Consider the following 17,699-nt stretch of genomic DNA (forward strand, 5'->3'; position numbering starts at 1 on the left):
CCAGAAGATCTAGGGAGGTTCTCCTCCCCCTCTACTCTGCCCTGGTGAGACACATGTGAAAAACTGTATCCAGTCATGGGCTCCCCAGTTCAAGGGAAACAGCAATCTATTGGAGGGAGTCCAGTGTAACACCATGAGGTTGATTAAGGGACCCATCATCTCTCCTACGAAGACAGACTGAGAGAACTGGGGCTGTTTAGCCTGGAGAAAAGAAGGCTGGGAGGGGATCTTATTAATGTCTATAAATATCTGAGCAGTATGTGTAAAGAGGAAAGGGCCAACCTCTTTTCAGTGGTGCCCAACAGTAGAAAAAAGAATGATGAGCTTAAACTACAACACAGGAAGATCCACCTCAACATGAGGAGAAACTTTACTGTGAGTGTGAAAGAGCACTGGCACAGGCTGCCCAGAGAGGTTGTGGAATCTCTTTCTCTGGAGACTTTCAAAACCCACCGGGATGTGTTCCTGTGTGGCCTGCCCTGAGTGATCCTGCTTTAGCAGGGTGCGTGGGACTAGATGATCTCTAGAGGTCCCTTCCAACCCCTAACATTCCATGATTCTAATGGAGCTGCTGAAGCAAGTTCAGAAAAGACCAACCAAGGTGGAGAGCAAGTCCTGTGAGGAGAGACTGAGGGATCTGGAATTGTTTACCTGGGAGAAGAGGAGGCTGATAGGAGACATTATTGCTTTCTACACCTACCTCAAAGGAGGCAACAGAAAGGGGGGTGTTGGCCTCTTCTCTCAAGTAAAAAATGAGAGGTATAAAGGAAATGGTCTGAAGTTACACTAGGGTAGGCTTAGACTAGATACTGGGTAACATTTCTTTACTGAGAATAACTAGGCATTGGAACAGGCTGCCCAGGAAGCTGGTGAAGTCACCATTCCTGGAGTATTTAAAAAACGTGTAGATGAAGCACTTCAGGACATGCTCTAGTGGGCATGGTGAGATAAGCACTTCACCGAGCACACAAAAAACCCTGCAGCATTCAAATAGTTTCAGGCTGTCTTGTTTGCTTTCTAAATCACTTCTTCTGTACCATGAAGAGCTTTGAAGAGAGATCTTTCTTCTGCATGACAGAAGAAGGGACATAGAAGTGCTGGAATGTGTTCAGAGAAGGGCAACAAAGCTCCTGAAGGGCCTGGAGCACAAGTCCTGTGAGGAGTGGCTGAGGGAGCTGGGGGTGTTCAGTCTGGAGAAGAGGAGGCTGAGAGGAGACCTCATGGCTCTCTTCAGCTGCCTCAAGGGAGGTTGGAGGGAGGAGGAAAACAGCCTCTGCTCTGTGGTGGACTGTGACAGGACCAGAGGGAATGGATGGAAGCTGTGCCAGGGGAGAGTTAGGCTGGTTAGGAAACCTTTTTCCACTGAGAGTGTTGTCAGGCATTGGAATAGTCTGCCCAGGGCAGTGGTGGAGTCACCATCCCTGGAGGTATTTAAAAGGCATTTGGACCTGGTCCTTAAGGACATGGTTTAGTATTTAGATTATGGTGTTGCTCAGAGGTTGGACTCAATGATCTTGGAGGTCTCTTCCAACCTAAACATCCTTTGATTCTGTGATTCTCTCCTATCCAGCCTAATGCCTGAAGTGGAAGACATGAATGAACTGCCAGTTATATGAGATTCCATTTGACTGGAGGTATAAATAAATAATGAAGTAGACAGTATTTTACTGCTTATCACTGCCTTTGCATTCAGTACTCTTCTCCACCTATTCTCCAGCTATCCTCTGAGTACTACAACAAAGTTCAAATGTCAAGCTTTAAAACATCCACCTGCATATTGAAAACAACTCATACAGTAAATTCTGCTATTAAATCTGCACAAAAGCATTTGGTTGCAATCAGCACACTTTCTGCATCATTGACCAGTGTGATGTTTCACAGACCAGTACAATGCAAATTTGTAGCTACACAGATTTCTCTACAAATCAGAGATTAATCACATTTCCACTATCATTCAGTGCTACATGTAACTACTAGTAAGTTTTATAAAAGCTCCAAACAAGAACAAATTTGCAGATTTCTTTAACATGAGGCTTATCTAACACACTGAAGTACTACAACAAACATTTCAATGGGTAAAAAATTAGGTGGATATGTCTGGAAATAATCAACAGAATTCACATCAGGGGACAGATAAAATCCTGACATAGAACTGATGGAAACAGATGAGTATTATATAAATCATTTCTAGAATGACATCTCTAAACAAGAAAGAATTCAGTCTACCAATATGCTGTGGCCTTTGGGGGAAAAAACAAGAGCTGGAAGCCAAAAGAAAAAAAAAACCAAAACAAACCCAACCAAAAACAAAACAAAACAAACAAAAAAGAAACCAAAAACAAGATTCCTATCACATCTGTTCATAGTGACAGATCTGTATTATCTTATTTCATTATTTCATCAGACAGGAGGTTAAAACATTTTGTCATTATCCATATTATTATTATTGTTAAATAGTACTCAGTGATACAAGAATACTGTAGTCAAGCAGAGTTAAAAAGTAGCTTCCCTCAGTGTGTTTAAATCATTCTAAAACTGCAGGAAGCCACAGGCAGATATTAAAAAAACACTTTGCTACACTCATCCTGAATCCACTTGAGACTTCAGCAGGAGATATCCCTACAAACTGAACTTCACCTATTTTACATAGTTGCTTTTATTATCCTAGAAGAAGTTAAGGGGGGAGAAATATAAAATCTACTATCTGACCGGAGCAGATCTGTCCTTTACCCAAAATATGAGAGAGTCAGTTTGTATCAGAATCTTTAACAAAATAAAACAGTGTCTTGGTTTTGTTGCATAAAAATGTAGTGAAGATTTCTGTTACATAAAAATTTGAAGAACGGTATAAATACAGCAAGTTCTTAACCTGTATTATTCCTATTTCACCATAATAATAGCCATAACTAACCAGATAAAGATAAAGGTTATCAACTTCTCTCTTCTAACAAGAATTGCAAAGTGCAGCTGGTAAACGCAGTTTGTGTTCCCAGCTAAGCAGGAAGTGGGATGAGCTGAAGGTGGTGGACAAAGGTTCCTCCTCAGGACTTGGAAAATTACTGGAATGCACTAGAGAGGCTAAACAGATAAAATAAATACCATTTAACAAAAAGTGGAAGGATACAATAAATACACACATATGTAATTTAAAAAATTCTGAATTGGCTCAAGCATCGGGGCTTAATTACAGGTTATTTAACTTGACTTACCTTATCTAGGGCTTTTTATGCCTATGCATACTCATGATTTGGACAGTAATTTCTGCAGTAGATGAGTCAAAGTCACAGGTACTTTTCAGTACCTTCCAAGTAACAACTTCTCCACAACATTCCCAGTAATCAAAAGAAAAACTACAAAACACTTTGAGATAGATACGATTTTGCTACTTACTTGGTATTAGACTACAACAACAGGCCAGAGAACACTAAAAACTGCTTCATATAAACCAGGATGCTTTATTGTTACTAAATATCAGAGAATAAACTTTTTCCTTCCCACAAAGCAAAGCAGCTCCAAAACGCTCTTCATTACTATTCATATAAAAATAACATTGTAATGCTTTCTGTAAGTCAAGAGGCAACTATTTACTTCAAACATTGTAACAAAAATGTTGAATTGTATTTTAGGAGCACTTCGCTGTATATGTCCAGTGGGGATAAGGTTTTCTGCTACACAGAGGACCATTTATGGTTAAAAAGGATCTGCTGCACATCATGTTTTGAAATCAGAACAGCAGGAAGATTTATGAGTCCAGACAAATATTTTTTTTAGTGCCCACTTTCTATTATAAAAGTTGACATTTTCAATACCCATAATGGTAAGAAAACATTACACATAACTTTGTGCCCTCCCCCCCTCCCCCATTCGTTACAGTGACACTGATGACTTGGTTATATTTTAGATTTCTGCAGAACTGAAAGTCAAGGTTTTGCTTCTTTTAAGGACCAAGTGCTAGTTAGCATATCTACTCAGCAGACTTCTGACAAAGAATGCTCCTCATCACCTCAAACCTACTTTTTGGAATCTTTTTTTATGATTCCATATTAACTTTGAGAACTTCAGCTTGTCTAGTTTTGTTGACCTTATAGTATAAATTCAACTTCAAACCTAGATATGTTAAAATGAAAAACAATATCTTGATTAAAGGCATGATTCATACTAAAATTCACTTACTAGGAGATACACTTTTACTTATGAGGAAGCATTGAAAGGAATGTAAATTTTGGTACTTGTATCTTCTGGACTTAATCCTTATCATACATCTTATTAACTTACCAATGCCAACTAATGCTTTTATCATCTAAAAGGCACGTAACACCTCTGAACTCTGAAAAATGTTTGCTCAAAAACTGAGACTCTTTTCACCACCCGAGTTTCTAAGCAAAAACAGAATTTAAATTAAGGAATAGGTTTCACTTACATCATTTAAAGGGTATTTATTTTTTCCTGATACTCCATCTCACACACCTCCCTTAAATTAGAGCCTGCTGCAGAGATTCCCAGGAACCATGAGAGTGAAATAAAGAAGGAAATGGTGTTTTATCTCCAAAAAATAGTGTCAATGATCAGGTCAGAAAACAGCACATGATGAACAATATTATTAGCTTCTAATTTTCAGTACTCTTGCCCTTCTTTGAGACTTGTTAAAGATGCTAACGAAATGGGCAAGTGCTACTGCTTGACAAGTTACAGACCTCAGTCTCAGGGCAAAGAGCTCATGTCTCAGTGGGGGTGAGGTCTTGCTGAGAAAGGAAATTCTTGTTTAAGAAAGCATTACTCAAGAAAGAGAGTGTGAAAATGCCAAGTGCAAATTGTTGCTTGCTTGCCTAACTGGCAAAATGGCATCTTAACTTCTGCTTGACCACACAAAACACTTATCCTAGGTCTTATGATCAGAAGATGCTGGAGGCATAAGGGAAAAAAATATCCGTAACTAATTTCAAACCATACTTACTTTCTTTGATCGTGAAGGCTGGATTTCCTGCTATATCACAGTTGAAAAATATTGCAACCATTTCTATTACAGATCAGATACATAACATGGCTGCTCATGGCTGTGAGCCTATAGACACCAAAGGCAACCTTGAGAAGTCCTTAAGTTATTTTGTCATTAAATCATCAGCTCCTGGGACACCACATTCTGTGTATTGATACTCCAAAGAACAGACATATTGTACACAAAGTCTACTTCTCCTGTGAGAAAATTCTTCCAATGTACTTAGTTTTCAGTTAAATTTCAATTGATCATCATATCAACCTGATCCCCAAAATCTAACTTAAAAAAGCATAAGAAATTTCTCCATGGCAGGAAGATTATAACAGTATGAAAACATAAAGGTGGGAAAATACAAGAAATGTCAACAAACATACCTATATGAAGAAAAAAAAGAAGTATAGTCCAAATGCTTTGTATTACTGTTCAGTGATGCAAGAAACAATAAACCAAATTTACCCTAACAGTCAAAACTGCTAGAAAGTAATCAACATAGTATAAACTACGGAAAACATGCTACCAATCACTGGCATTAAAGTGGGTAATTTAAGTGGATATATGCAATGTTAAGATCATGACAAACATTCCTTGGTAACTTCTTCTTTTCCTTTTTATCTTTATACTGCTCATGTAAAAGCAGGAAATAAATAAAAAAACTAAAGATAAATTCTAGGCCAAAACCTCTATTAAGAGGTGAACCCAAGAGTAGACATCTCTACAACCTGGAAGAAAATTCATCATTATAACATCTCTCAAACCAGCTACTGTTTACATACCATAAGTTGTTATTCAGTACTTTTGTTATTTGTTTAATAATAACCCGTAGGGATGCATTATCTCCTTTCAAGATTATTAGGCATTTTAACATGAATCACTCAGAGGACTCATCTTGACATACTGAAATAAGAAGGTGACAAAACATGGTATTTTTCAAACATTTTATTACCTCCTCAGCCACCTGAAGCAGCAATTCTTAATTTCACATTAAGTATGCAAAGAAAACTCAAAACAGACAAACTAAGCCACAAAGTACACTGAAATCTAGGTTTGGTCAGACTAATCTAGTTACTATTTAATGGAAATGAGCAGCTTCCTGTTGTCAGGGCAAACAGGGAGTGACTTCCTTTTCAAGCCTCAGTGTCTTCTACTCCTGCACAGACCTGTGCCATACCTTTTATTTTAGTAATATTCCATGTGAATTTTGCTTCCACATTAAATCAGGATGGGAATGTACTAGAACATTTTAGTTCCTTCCTCCTGCTTCTAAGCATGTCCAAGGTCACAAAATTTTGACTTTCAAATAAAGGTCTCAGACATCCTTTCATTGCAAAATTCTTGCTTTCTGGATTATTTTTCCTAACAATTCCTGTTTAGAGTTTCAGCTAACTTTTACTTTTTTTTTTTTTTTTTTTTTTTTTTTTTGAGACAGCAGATGATTCCCACCTCTTAGAAAAGATATTTCTGGGATGAAGCAGTGAGAAACACCCACACACCTCCTAGTACTTGATAAGCTGACTCCCTGCAGGGTGTTTTTATCTCCTCCTCAGTATAATTTTTTAAAGCAGGAAAAGGAAAAAATGTTCATGTAACATTTGGTCCATGCATTATGTGCTTGTTAAAACTCTGAGGGCTGCCATTACCTCTTTGCAGTGCTAATACATGAAAACAATACAGGTAGCATGATGAAAAGAATGCATTCAGCTTAGTTTCATGTTATAAAAGCTCAGACTTTTTCTCCTAAGTTTACTAAAATGGTGATTAATTACAGGTAGAAATCACAATGAGAAACCTCCACCACAAATAAAGAAAACTTTCATCCAAGGGCCGTCGAATGAAGAGTCACAAGCAATACCAGGTGCCAGTAGATTGTCCCATGTTTTCAAAAACATCTACTGACTCTCAAGGTTTCGTGGGAACAGAAACAGAGTAAAGAATCAGGACTTGGTCTAGGACGGTGCCGTTCCAGATACGGCACAGCCTGACCTGGGCTTAGACAATAAAGGTCACAGTATCAGTGATGCTCACAAGTGATATGGTTCAGAGACACTTTTCAGACCACACCTGTGGTCTGTGGCAGCCAAAAGGCTGCAACCATTGTCTCAAGGGCTGCAAACACTCAGCTCTGCTATCTGCACTCGTTGTTTAGAGCTGACCAGAGGCAAGCAGAGCTGACAGCAGCCAGCAAGTGCAACCAGCAGCTCCTCATCTGGCACAGCTGGCTGCTGGAAAAGTCCTCACCACCCAAGACTAGTTTCACTCATCATGTTTTGCAAAATAGTTTGCAAAGCTGCACAGCCGAAGCGAGACATGTGTTGAGTCAAACATCATTTCAACTACGTTTTGCTTTTCTGGTGTGGTCAAGACTGCGAACATAGAGTCCTACAGACCCACAGGCCTCCTGAATGGACGGTTTGACCATCCAGCCCACACTGAAACCGCGATCTCATTTGTTTAGCAGTTAGTAAATACAGTACAAATTAATTCTACCGGCAGAATTTTTGCTAGTAGTATTTTAAAACCAAGCTCGCCTGTCTCAGCAAAGTGTCTTTTGCCAGCGCCGTGCAGCAGCATTCGGCTGCGTACCGCACTTGTTGCGGCTGCTCCAGCTCAAGAGCTGCCGATGGCTCTGGGCGTGCTCACTCCGAGGGAAAGCAGAAATAGTTTTGGGAAAAAACCAAAACGAAACAGAAAAGTGCCGTGTTGCACAGGAGAAACAACAGAGGGAAGGCGGGCAGGCGGACAGGCTTCCCCAGACAGAAACCCTACTACAGCTTTCACCCAGATAAATTCCTGCGTGACGAAAACCTTAGCGTGAGCGCCGCTGGGCAGCACCCACCTGGGCCGCTCGGAGGCGGTCCCGGGGCTCCGCAGAGCCCACACCCTCCGGGACAGGAGGCGACAGCGGCGCGCCCCAGTCCCCCGGGGGCTTCCCGAGTTGCCCGCCGGACACCGAAGTTCTTCCCCCGCGCTGAAACCTGAGTAACTCCGGGGCGGCGCTGGCAACCCAACCCAGCCCTGCCCAGCCCAGCCCAGCCCTACAAAGCTCAGCCCAGCCCAGGGTCCGCTACTTGCAGCTGCCGGACACTCAGACCCCCACGGCCACCCCTGGGCGGGGAGGCAGCCGCGGCGCCGCTGGGCCGCCAGGCCCCAGCCCGCCCCGCCGCTGAGGCGCCGCGGAGCGCGGGCCCGCCCTGTGGCGGTGGGGCTGCCGCCCTCGCCCACTCCTTCCGCCGCTGGGAAGGGGGCTGCCCGGTGCGGGGGGGGACCAGAGCTCCGCGACGCGGAGCGGTGGCACTTACTGTGTGGGCGCGGAGCGGGGGCGGTGGCGCCTCCTCGGAGTGGCGTGGGGGGGGGGGCGGCGGTGCGAGGCGGTGCGGGCGCGGCAGAGGCAACCCCGGCTCCCCACGCCGCGGGGCGGGGCGCGGCCGTGGCAGGCGGAGAGGGGCGGCTCTGCCAGCGGCGGCCCGAGCGGGGAGGGGAGGGAGGAGGCCGAGCAGCCACCCAGGTCCCCTGGGGGACGCCTGTACCCGGCTGGGGCCCGCCCGTCCTTACTCCTACTCGAAGTTCTGCCGGTACCACCTCAGCTAGGCGATGAGCTGGCACAGCAGGGATAGGTCGGCAGCGGGGTTGTGCGGCCTTTTCCCGGGCACACACAGCAGAAAGCACCAGGTGGGAAGAGGGGGTTAACTCGCAGAGGAAATCGCTGTCTCGGTGGTGGACTTTGGGATTTTTTTTTTTTTTTAAATTTTATTTCCTCCTTTCCCTCCTTTGCTGCCAAAGACGGAGTTAGTTAAAAGTATGGCAAGGACAACCCCCAAACAGAACTGTTCTCTACTGAGTTGTCTGCTTAGGTTGCTTTTTCTTTTGGCAGCAGCTCGTTGCCCCGTGTCACTAGAGCAGGGACACTCTACTTTGTATCTCTTCTAGAGGTGAAAAACGTAGAGGTGAAGTTTCCCAAGACTTTCACAAGCTTCCAAGTTTAAATAAAACACGGGGTTAAAAAGAGTTAGTTGTGGAAGCAAATTACAGACAGCACTGTTAAAACATCAGCCTCTTTCCACTGACAAGTGACTTAAGACTGATTGTAACTGAATGTTATGCATTCAATTAATAACGAAAAGATGAAACAAAGACAAACCTTCTGAAAACATCAGAAAGCTAGTACAAGGAAGGCTAAGGCATGAGAAGCTAACACGTTGAAAAAAAATACAGAATAGGTGAAAGCTCAAACCCCGTGCAATTTTTGAGCTAGGAAGAGGGAAGAATAAGAAACACCAAGAAACTTGGTAAATCAATGTCTTTATTTTATAGAAAGTAATTTGATCAGTGTGCTGAACCTGCCATTAGAAGTGGTTTTGCTATTTTTAGTAAAAATAAACATTTGAAAAAATTACCTCGGAACACATATGCCTCCAAGGTTATTTCATTTTAATCATTGTTGCTTTTTTAATACCTATTGCAACTATCTTAACACTGGGTGCTCTTAAGAGGAAGGGGAGAGGTACCTTATGTAGGGTATCTCAACAGTTTATATCCTGCAGCTGGTAGTTACGTTCGTGAAACACTACAGAAGATGTATAAACTCACCTTGGCCACAGCAGCATGATATAAATCTGTATCTATTCCACTCTCCCTTCCTCATAAACTTCCTGCAACATCAGCTGTCAGCTGAGAATTTTCTAATGTCACACAGCAAGCCAGTTTAAGTACCCAGATGGCCAGAGTTTTAACTCCCACAAGTTACTAAAGTAATAGCAAAGAACTTGGATCATATATCTGTTTGAGGTAAATGAATCAATTAGCAACACAGGAATTACACACTCTGATTGCATTACGTATTGCTACATAGACAAACACAAGTCACAACTGCTAGTCTATGATATTTAAAAGGGACATTATCAACTATAAGCTAAGTTACTTTGGACATGGAGTTACTGTCAATTAAGCACTGGCAAACAGAGATTTTATGTTCAGTTTGTGCACATGGCTACTTCAAGTAGAAAACACTGGGTAACCACTATCACCCTCCAGTCTGAATAACTTGCATAGCAACAGGGACAATGTATTAATTAATGGAGGAAACAAATTCAGTGGAAATTGTTAAGGGCAACAGCTGGAAGAGTTTGAGTTCAGGTCTTCCCAAGTGACCAGATTTAGAGCTGAGTGTCCCTTTAGAAGTTTCAGATACAACAGAAGTTAACTCATTTTAACTTATTTTCATTCAATCATTTTAAGAAAGCTACTGATAATTTGACTTGCAGAAATTTTAAACATCAATTAGCATTATACTAGCAAACATTTTACTAATTTTTGAATGAAGTAGCAGCAACATGAAATTCTAGGGAGTTGAGTTTCTGCAGTATTTATTGGGATGGTGACAAAGGTCTGGCAAATACACTGTAATTTTACATAATTTAGTTTTGAGCGTAGCTTACATGAACTATAAACATCACTGAAAATCCCTACTCACAGTCAGTACTGCGCTGGTGTAAGTTTGCCAAGATTATTCATAGTGCAGCTCTACTCAAAATTGACAACATAGTATGTCTTAGCAATTACATACAGAATCTTCTCAGTAGGACAGCTTTTTGTGGTTGCCAGTACAATAAACTGAGCTTGAAATATTAAAACTAATGTGATATAAGTATTTAAGGACAAATTATCAAGGACATCATTATGTAATGTTGCTGTGAATTTTGCATTTTTTATTTTTTTTTTCAAATCTAACTTTGGGTGCATGAATCTAATGCATGTGTATAAGCAGTAGCCTTCCAGTACCAGTCAGAATTTAAGCTGATCCTCAAAGAGTGTGCTACTGTTTTTCTTGTTTTATAAGAATAAGGGATATTGGAAACTCAGCCACTGAAGAGGCGTGACATATGCATTGGTGTTTTTGTAAGGTGTTGTCACTTTTAGCCACTCTTCTGGTCCATCACTGTACTTAAACTGTTTTGATATTAATTTTGATTTCAAGCTTTATGTTTTGTGGAAGAACAATTATAACTGCATCACTGAACAGCTGTACAGTTTGTAATGCTGTCACAGGTTTCTTCATGGCAAAACATTCACATTTTTTTATTGCACAATTTGAAAATTCAGGTTATGTGCAGAAAACCCTTCATAGTGTTTGCACTGCAACTTGCAAAACATACATTGAAAATGACCTTAATACATTTTACAAAATCTTTTTAAACAATTTTATATTCTTAAGATAAAAGCATCCTGAGAATGTTAAAGTTCATTTTACAAGCCCTTCATTTCTGCTATGCTTTATTTATCCCCATAATTCCTAGTTTGACAACTTTATTTTACAGTTAATATCCTGGTGCTATAATTCACAAAATATATTTTAGCAAGAAGTACACCATTGGCATTCAAGTAATCCAGCCTTACATCTAATTTACAAATGAAACCTCTGTCAAGCTCTCAAGTCAGGAAAAGTAAACCAAAACGCTAACAGAAACAGTCTTTAGCTGACTGAAAAATGTAAAGGCTTTGTGCATTAATAATTTGGTCAAACATTTAAGTTATGCAGTTAACTATTTTGGCAAAAAAAAAAAAATATACCCTTTTCAAAATTTTTTCTTTCATTTTGCACCAGATGTAAACATACAGTACAAAGACTAACAATATTAAAGAACTTTGCTGTTGAACTTTTTTCCTTTTTCCTTTTTTAAAGTACTAAGGAAAAATCAGACAAACAAGAAAGTAAGTGCTAAGAGTGAACTGACTATCTTTGGGCTAAATAAATGTCTCACTGGAAAGAAATGTAAAAATAAATTAGGTGGGTTTTTTTCCTCTACAGACATGCAAATAAAGTCTTAGAAGAAATTCTAGTGCCATATCCTAAAGCAAACAATATCTTCCTGTATCTTTTTGATCAAGACTACAACATCACACAATCTTGACTATTTCCCTAGGAAGATATCCATTAATATTTACACATTTTTTAAATGGGAGTGTTCAGGGTTAAAAATAAAATTATTTTTTAAAAGTAAGCCTGCCATCCGGATGGCAGTGTTTCAAGCTATAGAACAGATGACAAGTTCCAGAATATCCTTCAGTTTCTTATACCCCAGATGAGACAAAGGAGATCAGGCAACTTAGAAAGGTAAACAGCCTGGATTCCAGGAATGGAGACAGACAGTGCCTTGCTATATGAATGCTTGCATGGCCAGGAATATCTAATCATACATGATTTGTTTCTCTTCTACACATCAGTATAAGTTTTTATTGTCAGTTGACTAACAAGTTGAGAAGAGACAGTTATGGCTGACACTGTGAAAGAGAAACATCTAAGGTTTCCATCTGGACAAACTTGATATTAGAAGGTGGCCAGGTGTTGAAGATAAGCAGAGGCCATGCCCAGACGGTATACTCCAGGTGGGAGTGTAACTACCTCAAAAAGAAGAGTAAACTACTTCAGCAACATCTTAATAATATTACAGGTATTTAATTCAGAGTAGTGTATAGATTTAATTTAGGCAATGAACAAAATTTGAAGGACCTTAATCTTTAAGGCATCAGTGCACCAACTAAAAGCTCCAGGTAATAAATATTAAGGAGGAAGAAAACTAAACAAACCAAACCAAAATTAATCTTTGTGGCACAAGCTATCGTGTATCTGCTTTGTTGGCTAATTCCAGGAAAAATATTTTCAGGGATGTCAGAATGGGAATGTTACACACTGTTCTGAGGAAAATATTAGATCACAAGTTTCACATCATTTTTTAACACATCATTTAAAGGGCTGAATCTATCAGGCAAGATTCTCATCTTTACTGTTCCATCAGCACCACAGGAGAATATGTGATTTGCTGGTCCTGTCTCAATTTGCATGACTCCTGTTCCAATGTTTCTGAAGAGAGACTGTCGAGCATGCTCATTGATGAAAGTGTGAAGAAGACTAAATGTAGACAGACTCCATACCTGAAAAAGCATCAAGACATCAGCCTCTAATAAAGATAATGACCATCATCTTATCATTTACCAATAATGGGAACTGGGAAAGGAGATGGAGAAACTGAAATACATTTTGCATTAAATTTTCTGACACTAACTGTAAAAGAAAAGATATGTAGAAGTCTGTAATGACAGTTATAGAATATTAGTTTTCTATAGTAAGAATACGAGAACTAAAGTAAAACAAACTAGAAGAGGATTGCAAGTTATGGCTAACATTTCTTAACTACATTATTAAGTGTGAAAATCAGGGTTGAGAACAAATGCCAAATATATGACACAGCTGATCACTTCACACCTGGATAAGATTCTTCTTGAATTAATACATCATTTCTGCTCCCTCACCCTCCTTAGTACCTTTATGTTGCCCTCAGCAGATCCTGTGACAAAATACTCTTCTGTTGGATCAACAGCAATTGCTTTGACTGGAGAATCATGACTCTGAAGTAATTGTTGCTGCTGTCTTTGGCGAAGATCAATTATACAGGTAAAGCCTTTTCTGCCTCCAGATATTAACAGCTGATGTTTTGGAGCATATGCTAGCACAGTTGCTCCACTATCATGACAGATAAAAGCTGAAAAACAAAGCAAAGTAATTCAAGTATACACAGAGCACTAACCTCATTTTTGCAGTAATAACTTTAATTTTCCATATAACTGATTATTTGAGAGAGGAGCAACACTGATTTTGATGCTGTAAGACAGTTGACTTCAACCAGTCCATATACTGCAGTACCTTATATATACACTAATTTAACTACAGGCTCAGATCAGTCGTTCTGAAGTTGCAATATTCTTAAATTAAGTATGTACAATTTAAAAAAAAAAAAGAAAACCTTTTGCCTACCCTTATGTAATCATAGACTTTTAAAACTTGACCAGAAACAGGTTCCCTTCAAACTCTCTGATTGTTATTTTGAAGAATATATTTCCCATGTGAAATTTCCTCCTAAATTACCTGCTCAAATAACTTCTAATTTTCCACTACTTCTTTCAATTTGCCGTTTTTCACATTTGTTTATGTTTACTCCCTCAAAATGAGTAGAGAAAATGAATGAAGATTACAATTACCAGTACAACCTCAGTATGTCTGTGTCTAGGTGGCTTGCAGTATATTGTAGCTGAAAGGGTACACTAAATTTGCATTCAGAAATTCCACACATCTCACACATACCTGTAAGCATTCACCACACTTCAATTATACAGAGCCTAATTCTAAATTTCAGACACTGAAACTAACTTCCACTCAACAAAATATTAGTAATAAAATTAATAAAACTCCACTAAGTATTTATCACATCTGTGAAAGCATTCTTAGAGAAGTAGTTCTTCTAAAGCATTTTTGTAGTAGTGTGTGTGTGTGTGTGAATACATTCACACAAAGAGAAAGCATTCAATATCAGAAATATCAGAAAACATTCTGATGCTTGGCATAATACATAGAATAAAAGTGCCATAGAACTGCACAACAATTTAGAGCAAAAATGCACTACTTTACAAAAGTAATTATCTTCCAGTTCAACTCTGAAAATTACTATATAATTATGAGATCTTAGCTGTACATCTGCTTGTTCTCTATATTAAAAAAAAATATAGTATTTTCTAGAAAATCTGTTGCATTTATTCATATCCAACATTTATTCATATTCTTGAGAGAACCATTTAATAATGATTGGCTTCTCTAAGGACAGGATTTTCAGAAGCAATGTCCTCTCATATACTCCCAAAAGATAATGTATCTACAAGTGCCAATGCTATTTTTATAGTGCCATTATTTGGTCTAAAACTTAGCTGGCCAATTTTGAGTGGGACCTTTCTGATTTACGAGTTCAGACACAGCCTTAGGTACTCTGAACTGAGGGTTGTAGATACATATCTTGCAAAAATTTCTCATAACTGTACTAAAAACTGTAGTTTTGACAGTGTTAACAGCTATTGTCTTCTTAACACACTAGTCACTACAATCTGGAATTGCTCAAAATCTTTTAAAAAGAAGCAGAAATTAGAGATGTCTGGCTTTCAGTGGTTGCACTTGAGGTGCAAAGATGAATGCCATGGTATGCCAAGGAAGGTGCATGAAACTCATCTTTTATTCAAGCACTAAATAATTTCTCAATAATCTGGTTTTATATTCCTGCTGGTGCATTCACACGGGACAGTGAAATATATATTACTGCTACTAAACTTACTTCCCACAGTAACTTTTCCATAAAGACAGACACAGACATATTTTTTACTGTGATCAAATATTTTGCTGGTTGTATTTTACTTACCATGCACCAAACTATTTGTAGGTGAAACCAAAGTATCCCAAAGACAAATATTTCTGAGGAAAAAAAATGTTCCAATTCAGTGACAAATCTTCTAAAATATTTTGAACACTTGAAAAGTCATCTGAATCTTAAAAGGTTGGCTCAGGCATAAAAATCATGTAAACAGGTCTGAATGATTATGTTTGAGAAGACCTCAAATTACTTTTATAGTTATACTTCAAGAACATGTCCTCTACACAATCATTCTATGACTGGTTATTCTCATAAAAGATTCATACTGATATTACAATCTTTTGTAGCTGAACTCACCTAAATGTCAGCAGTTCTTGCTATTTCTTTACCAAAAATTTAGTAAAAAAACCCCAAACATGAAAGAGCTATACACAACTCCCTACATCTAAAAAAATAATTTGACAGACTCATAGAAATATAACACAACAGAACTGTTTTAGTTGGAAGGGACATACAGAGAAAATCTAGTCCAATTGCCTGATCCTTTCAGGGCAGACTAAAAGTTTATGTTATTAAGGGCAGTGTCCAGACAGACTTGAGGACTCCTGTCACTGGGTACCAGGAAAATGAGCTCAGCACCTCCCTCCTCATACAGCACCTGAAAGGAGGAACTTCAATGTCCCAATGGAACCTCTTTTAATAGGCACATGGAATTTAGCTGCAAATGTTGCTTCTCCACCTCTCCCACCAAGAAAGACAGACAGTAGAATCATGCATGTTGCTCTTAAGCTACTTCAAAGAAGTTACTAAAAAAAGAGAGGTGAAGGGAAGTAAAGGAGAGAAAACATTGGAACAGTTCATTTTTATGCATTATTTCTGCAGTTCTCACCTGTTGTCAGAAGACAATCCTGCTGTGGCTATCAAAGATGATGAACTGATGAAAACAAAGTCATTGGCTGTTTTGTTATGACACTGCCATGTCTGAAAAAGCGCAGTTTAGAAATTATCCATTAATTAAAATCCAGATTTTGTGTAAGCCTGAAAATTTAAAACTTTATCAAGAAGGTAAGCAGTTAGTTTAAAGAACACAGGCTATAAAGGTATGTGTATGTCTTCTGATACTCTTATGTTTCCTTGGAGACATTCTTGCAAGTTCCAGGTTATTAACAATTAATTAACAACTGAAAAGTATTAACAAGCCTCAGAGAGCACTATAGTTATTCCAGATCTAACACTGCATTTTCTCCAGTTTAGTATGGTTAGGATTTAAGAACTCATCTGTCACATAGTTCACAGGATTTCAGTATTATATCTTGGTTGGTTACAAGCATAATCCCTGCCCGCTCCAAACTATTCTAAAGGGGAAGGAAGTAAAGTACAATACAAGTTTATGAAAGTGAATTTACTTCTGAGCTTACCAAATATGGTTTAGGTGAAGTTCCAGTAAGTGGGCAACATTTCCAATTTGTTTGATATAAACTTATATATCCATCACCATCAACAATTCCAAACTGGAAAAAAAAATAATTGTAAATATATATGTATGTATTACAGGAATATTATCTACAATTCAAAGAAAACTGCTGTAGACTTGAAAAACTTGGTGTTTCTGCTAATTTACAATTAAACCGGGGGAATGGGTGGAAGAGAAGATGGTAAGTTCAGAAGCACCCTGTCAGTTACCTTATTTCCTTGGTAATTGAATCTCATTCGAGTTACCCTCGAGTTGCCACCAGATCGAAAACATGTGATTTGCTGTGCATGACCCCATTCAAACATTCTTACACTACCATCTTGAGCACCTGTCAGGTCTGCAACAGAAAATATTTATCACTTTTCACAGGTGTTGTAGCAGCTGAACAGGAAGGTTGCTTCCAAAATTTTAAGAAATCTCACACCAGCTTACAACATCCTCAAAATAACTAAAGCCAGAATATGTGCCATAGTACGTGGCGTACAGTAGGAGTAGGGGGTGTCACTTAAACCTGTGCTATTCAAACTTTATTGAACTGTATATACTTATTATTCAATTAAGAACTATATTTAGGTGGTACTAAAATAAAAAGAATGTATCTTCTTCCTACTTTCTTTCATGTAAGTCATAAATAAAACAAAGCACTTTCACTATTAAGAATGCCACTGTTTCTACAGAGTATTATATATCACCCATTATGTATTCCTTAAAAATGAAGAATAGTTTCAGTAATATAGGGTTTATAACTAAGTTTTAAAACACTAAGAAACAGGGCCAATTAGTAAATATATAATCTTTAGACTTTTTTTTTTTTTAACAAAACTCAGCTTACAGTATGGTAATGTTGGATGAGAAGCCATTCGTCTGACGTTATTAATAGCCTTCTTGATCATCTGTTCAATATAAAAAAAAAAACCTATTAAAAACTACTACTGAAAAAAGTTACTGAATTAGAATATTTAGTGACTGCAGAGAGCTGCGTCCTTTGAAAATTCCTACTTGAATTGGACTGGGTTTAGAAATTCAGACAGAAGTAAATTTCTTT

The 17,699-nt window shown here is 38.7% G+C and overlaps 2 protein-coding genes across 7 annotated transcripts in view; both read right to left on the reverse strand.

Moving 5' to 3' along the window:
* The window catches only part of TNFAIP8 (TNF alpha induced protein 8), a 59,113-nt gene extending 50,685 nt beyond the window's left edge, over nt 1-8,428 (reverse strand). The window contains exon 1 of one of the 2 annotated variants that reach the window (XM_071731025.1): nt 8,293-8,428. In XM_071731025.1, coding sequence (XP_071587126.1) covers nt 8,293 — 1 coding nt within the window. In that variant the 5' untranslated portion in view covers nt 8,294-8,428. Of the gene's footprint in view, nt 1-7,829; nt 7,997-8,292 lie in introns of those variants that run through there. The other variant, XM_071731029.1, reaches the window with a different exon arrangement.
* An 848-nt stretch (nt 8,429-9,276) lies between these two features.
* DMXL1 (Dmx like 1) overlaps nt 9,277-17,699 on the reverse strand; it is an 84,728-nt gene continuing 76,305 nt past the window's right edge. For all 5 annotated transcript variants that reach the window (XM_071731018.1, XM_071731017.1, XM_071731016.1 and 2 more), the window contains 7 exons: nt 17,487-17,547; nt 16,864-16,991; nt 16,599-16,691; nt 16,070-16,161; nt 15,229-15,281; nt 13,313-13,530; nt 9,277-12,922 (listed from right to left, as the gene is read on the reverse strand). In XM_071731018.1, the coding sequence (XP_071587119.1) occupies nt 12,698-12,922; nt 13,313-13,530; nt 15,229-15,281; nt 16,070-16,161; nt 16,599-16,691; nt 16,864-16,991; nt 17,487-17,547 (870 nt within the window). In that variant the 3' untranslated portion in view covers nt 9,277-12,697. The remainder of the gene's footprint in view (nt 12,923-13,312; nt 13,531-15,228; nt 15,282-16,069; nt 16,162-16,598; nt 16,692-16,863; nt 16,992-17,486; nt 17,548-17,699) is intronic.

Source organism: Heliangelus exortis, chromosome Z (assembly GCF_036169615.1).
Source record: "Heliangelus exortis chromosome Z, bHelExo1.hap1, whole genome shotgun sequence".
NCBI classification, from domain to species: Eukaryota; Metazoa; Chordata; class Aves; order Apodiformes; family Trochilidae; genus Heliangelus; species Heliangelus exortis.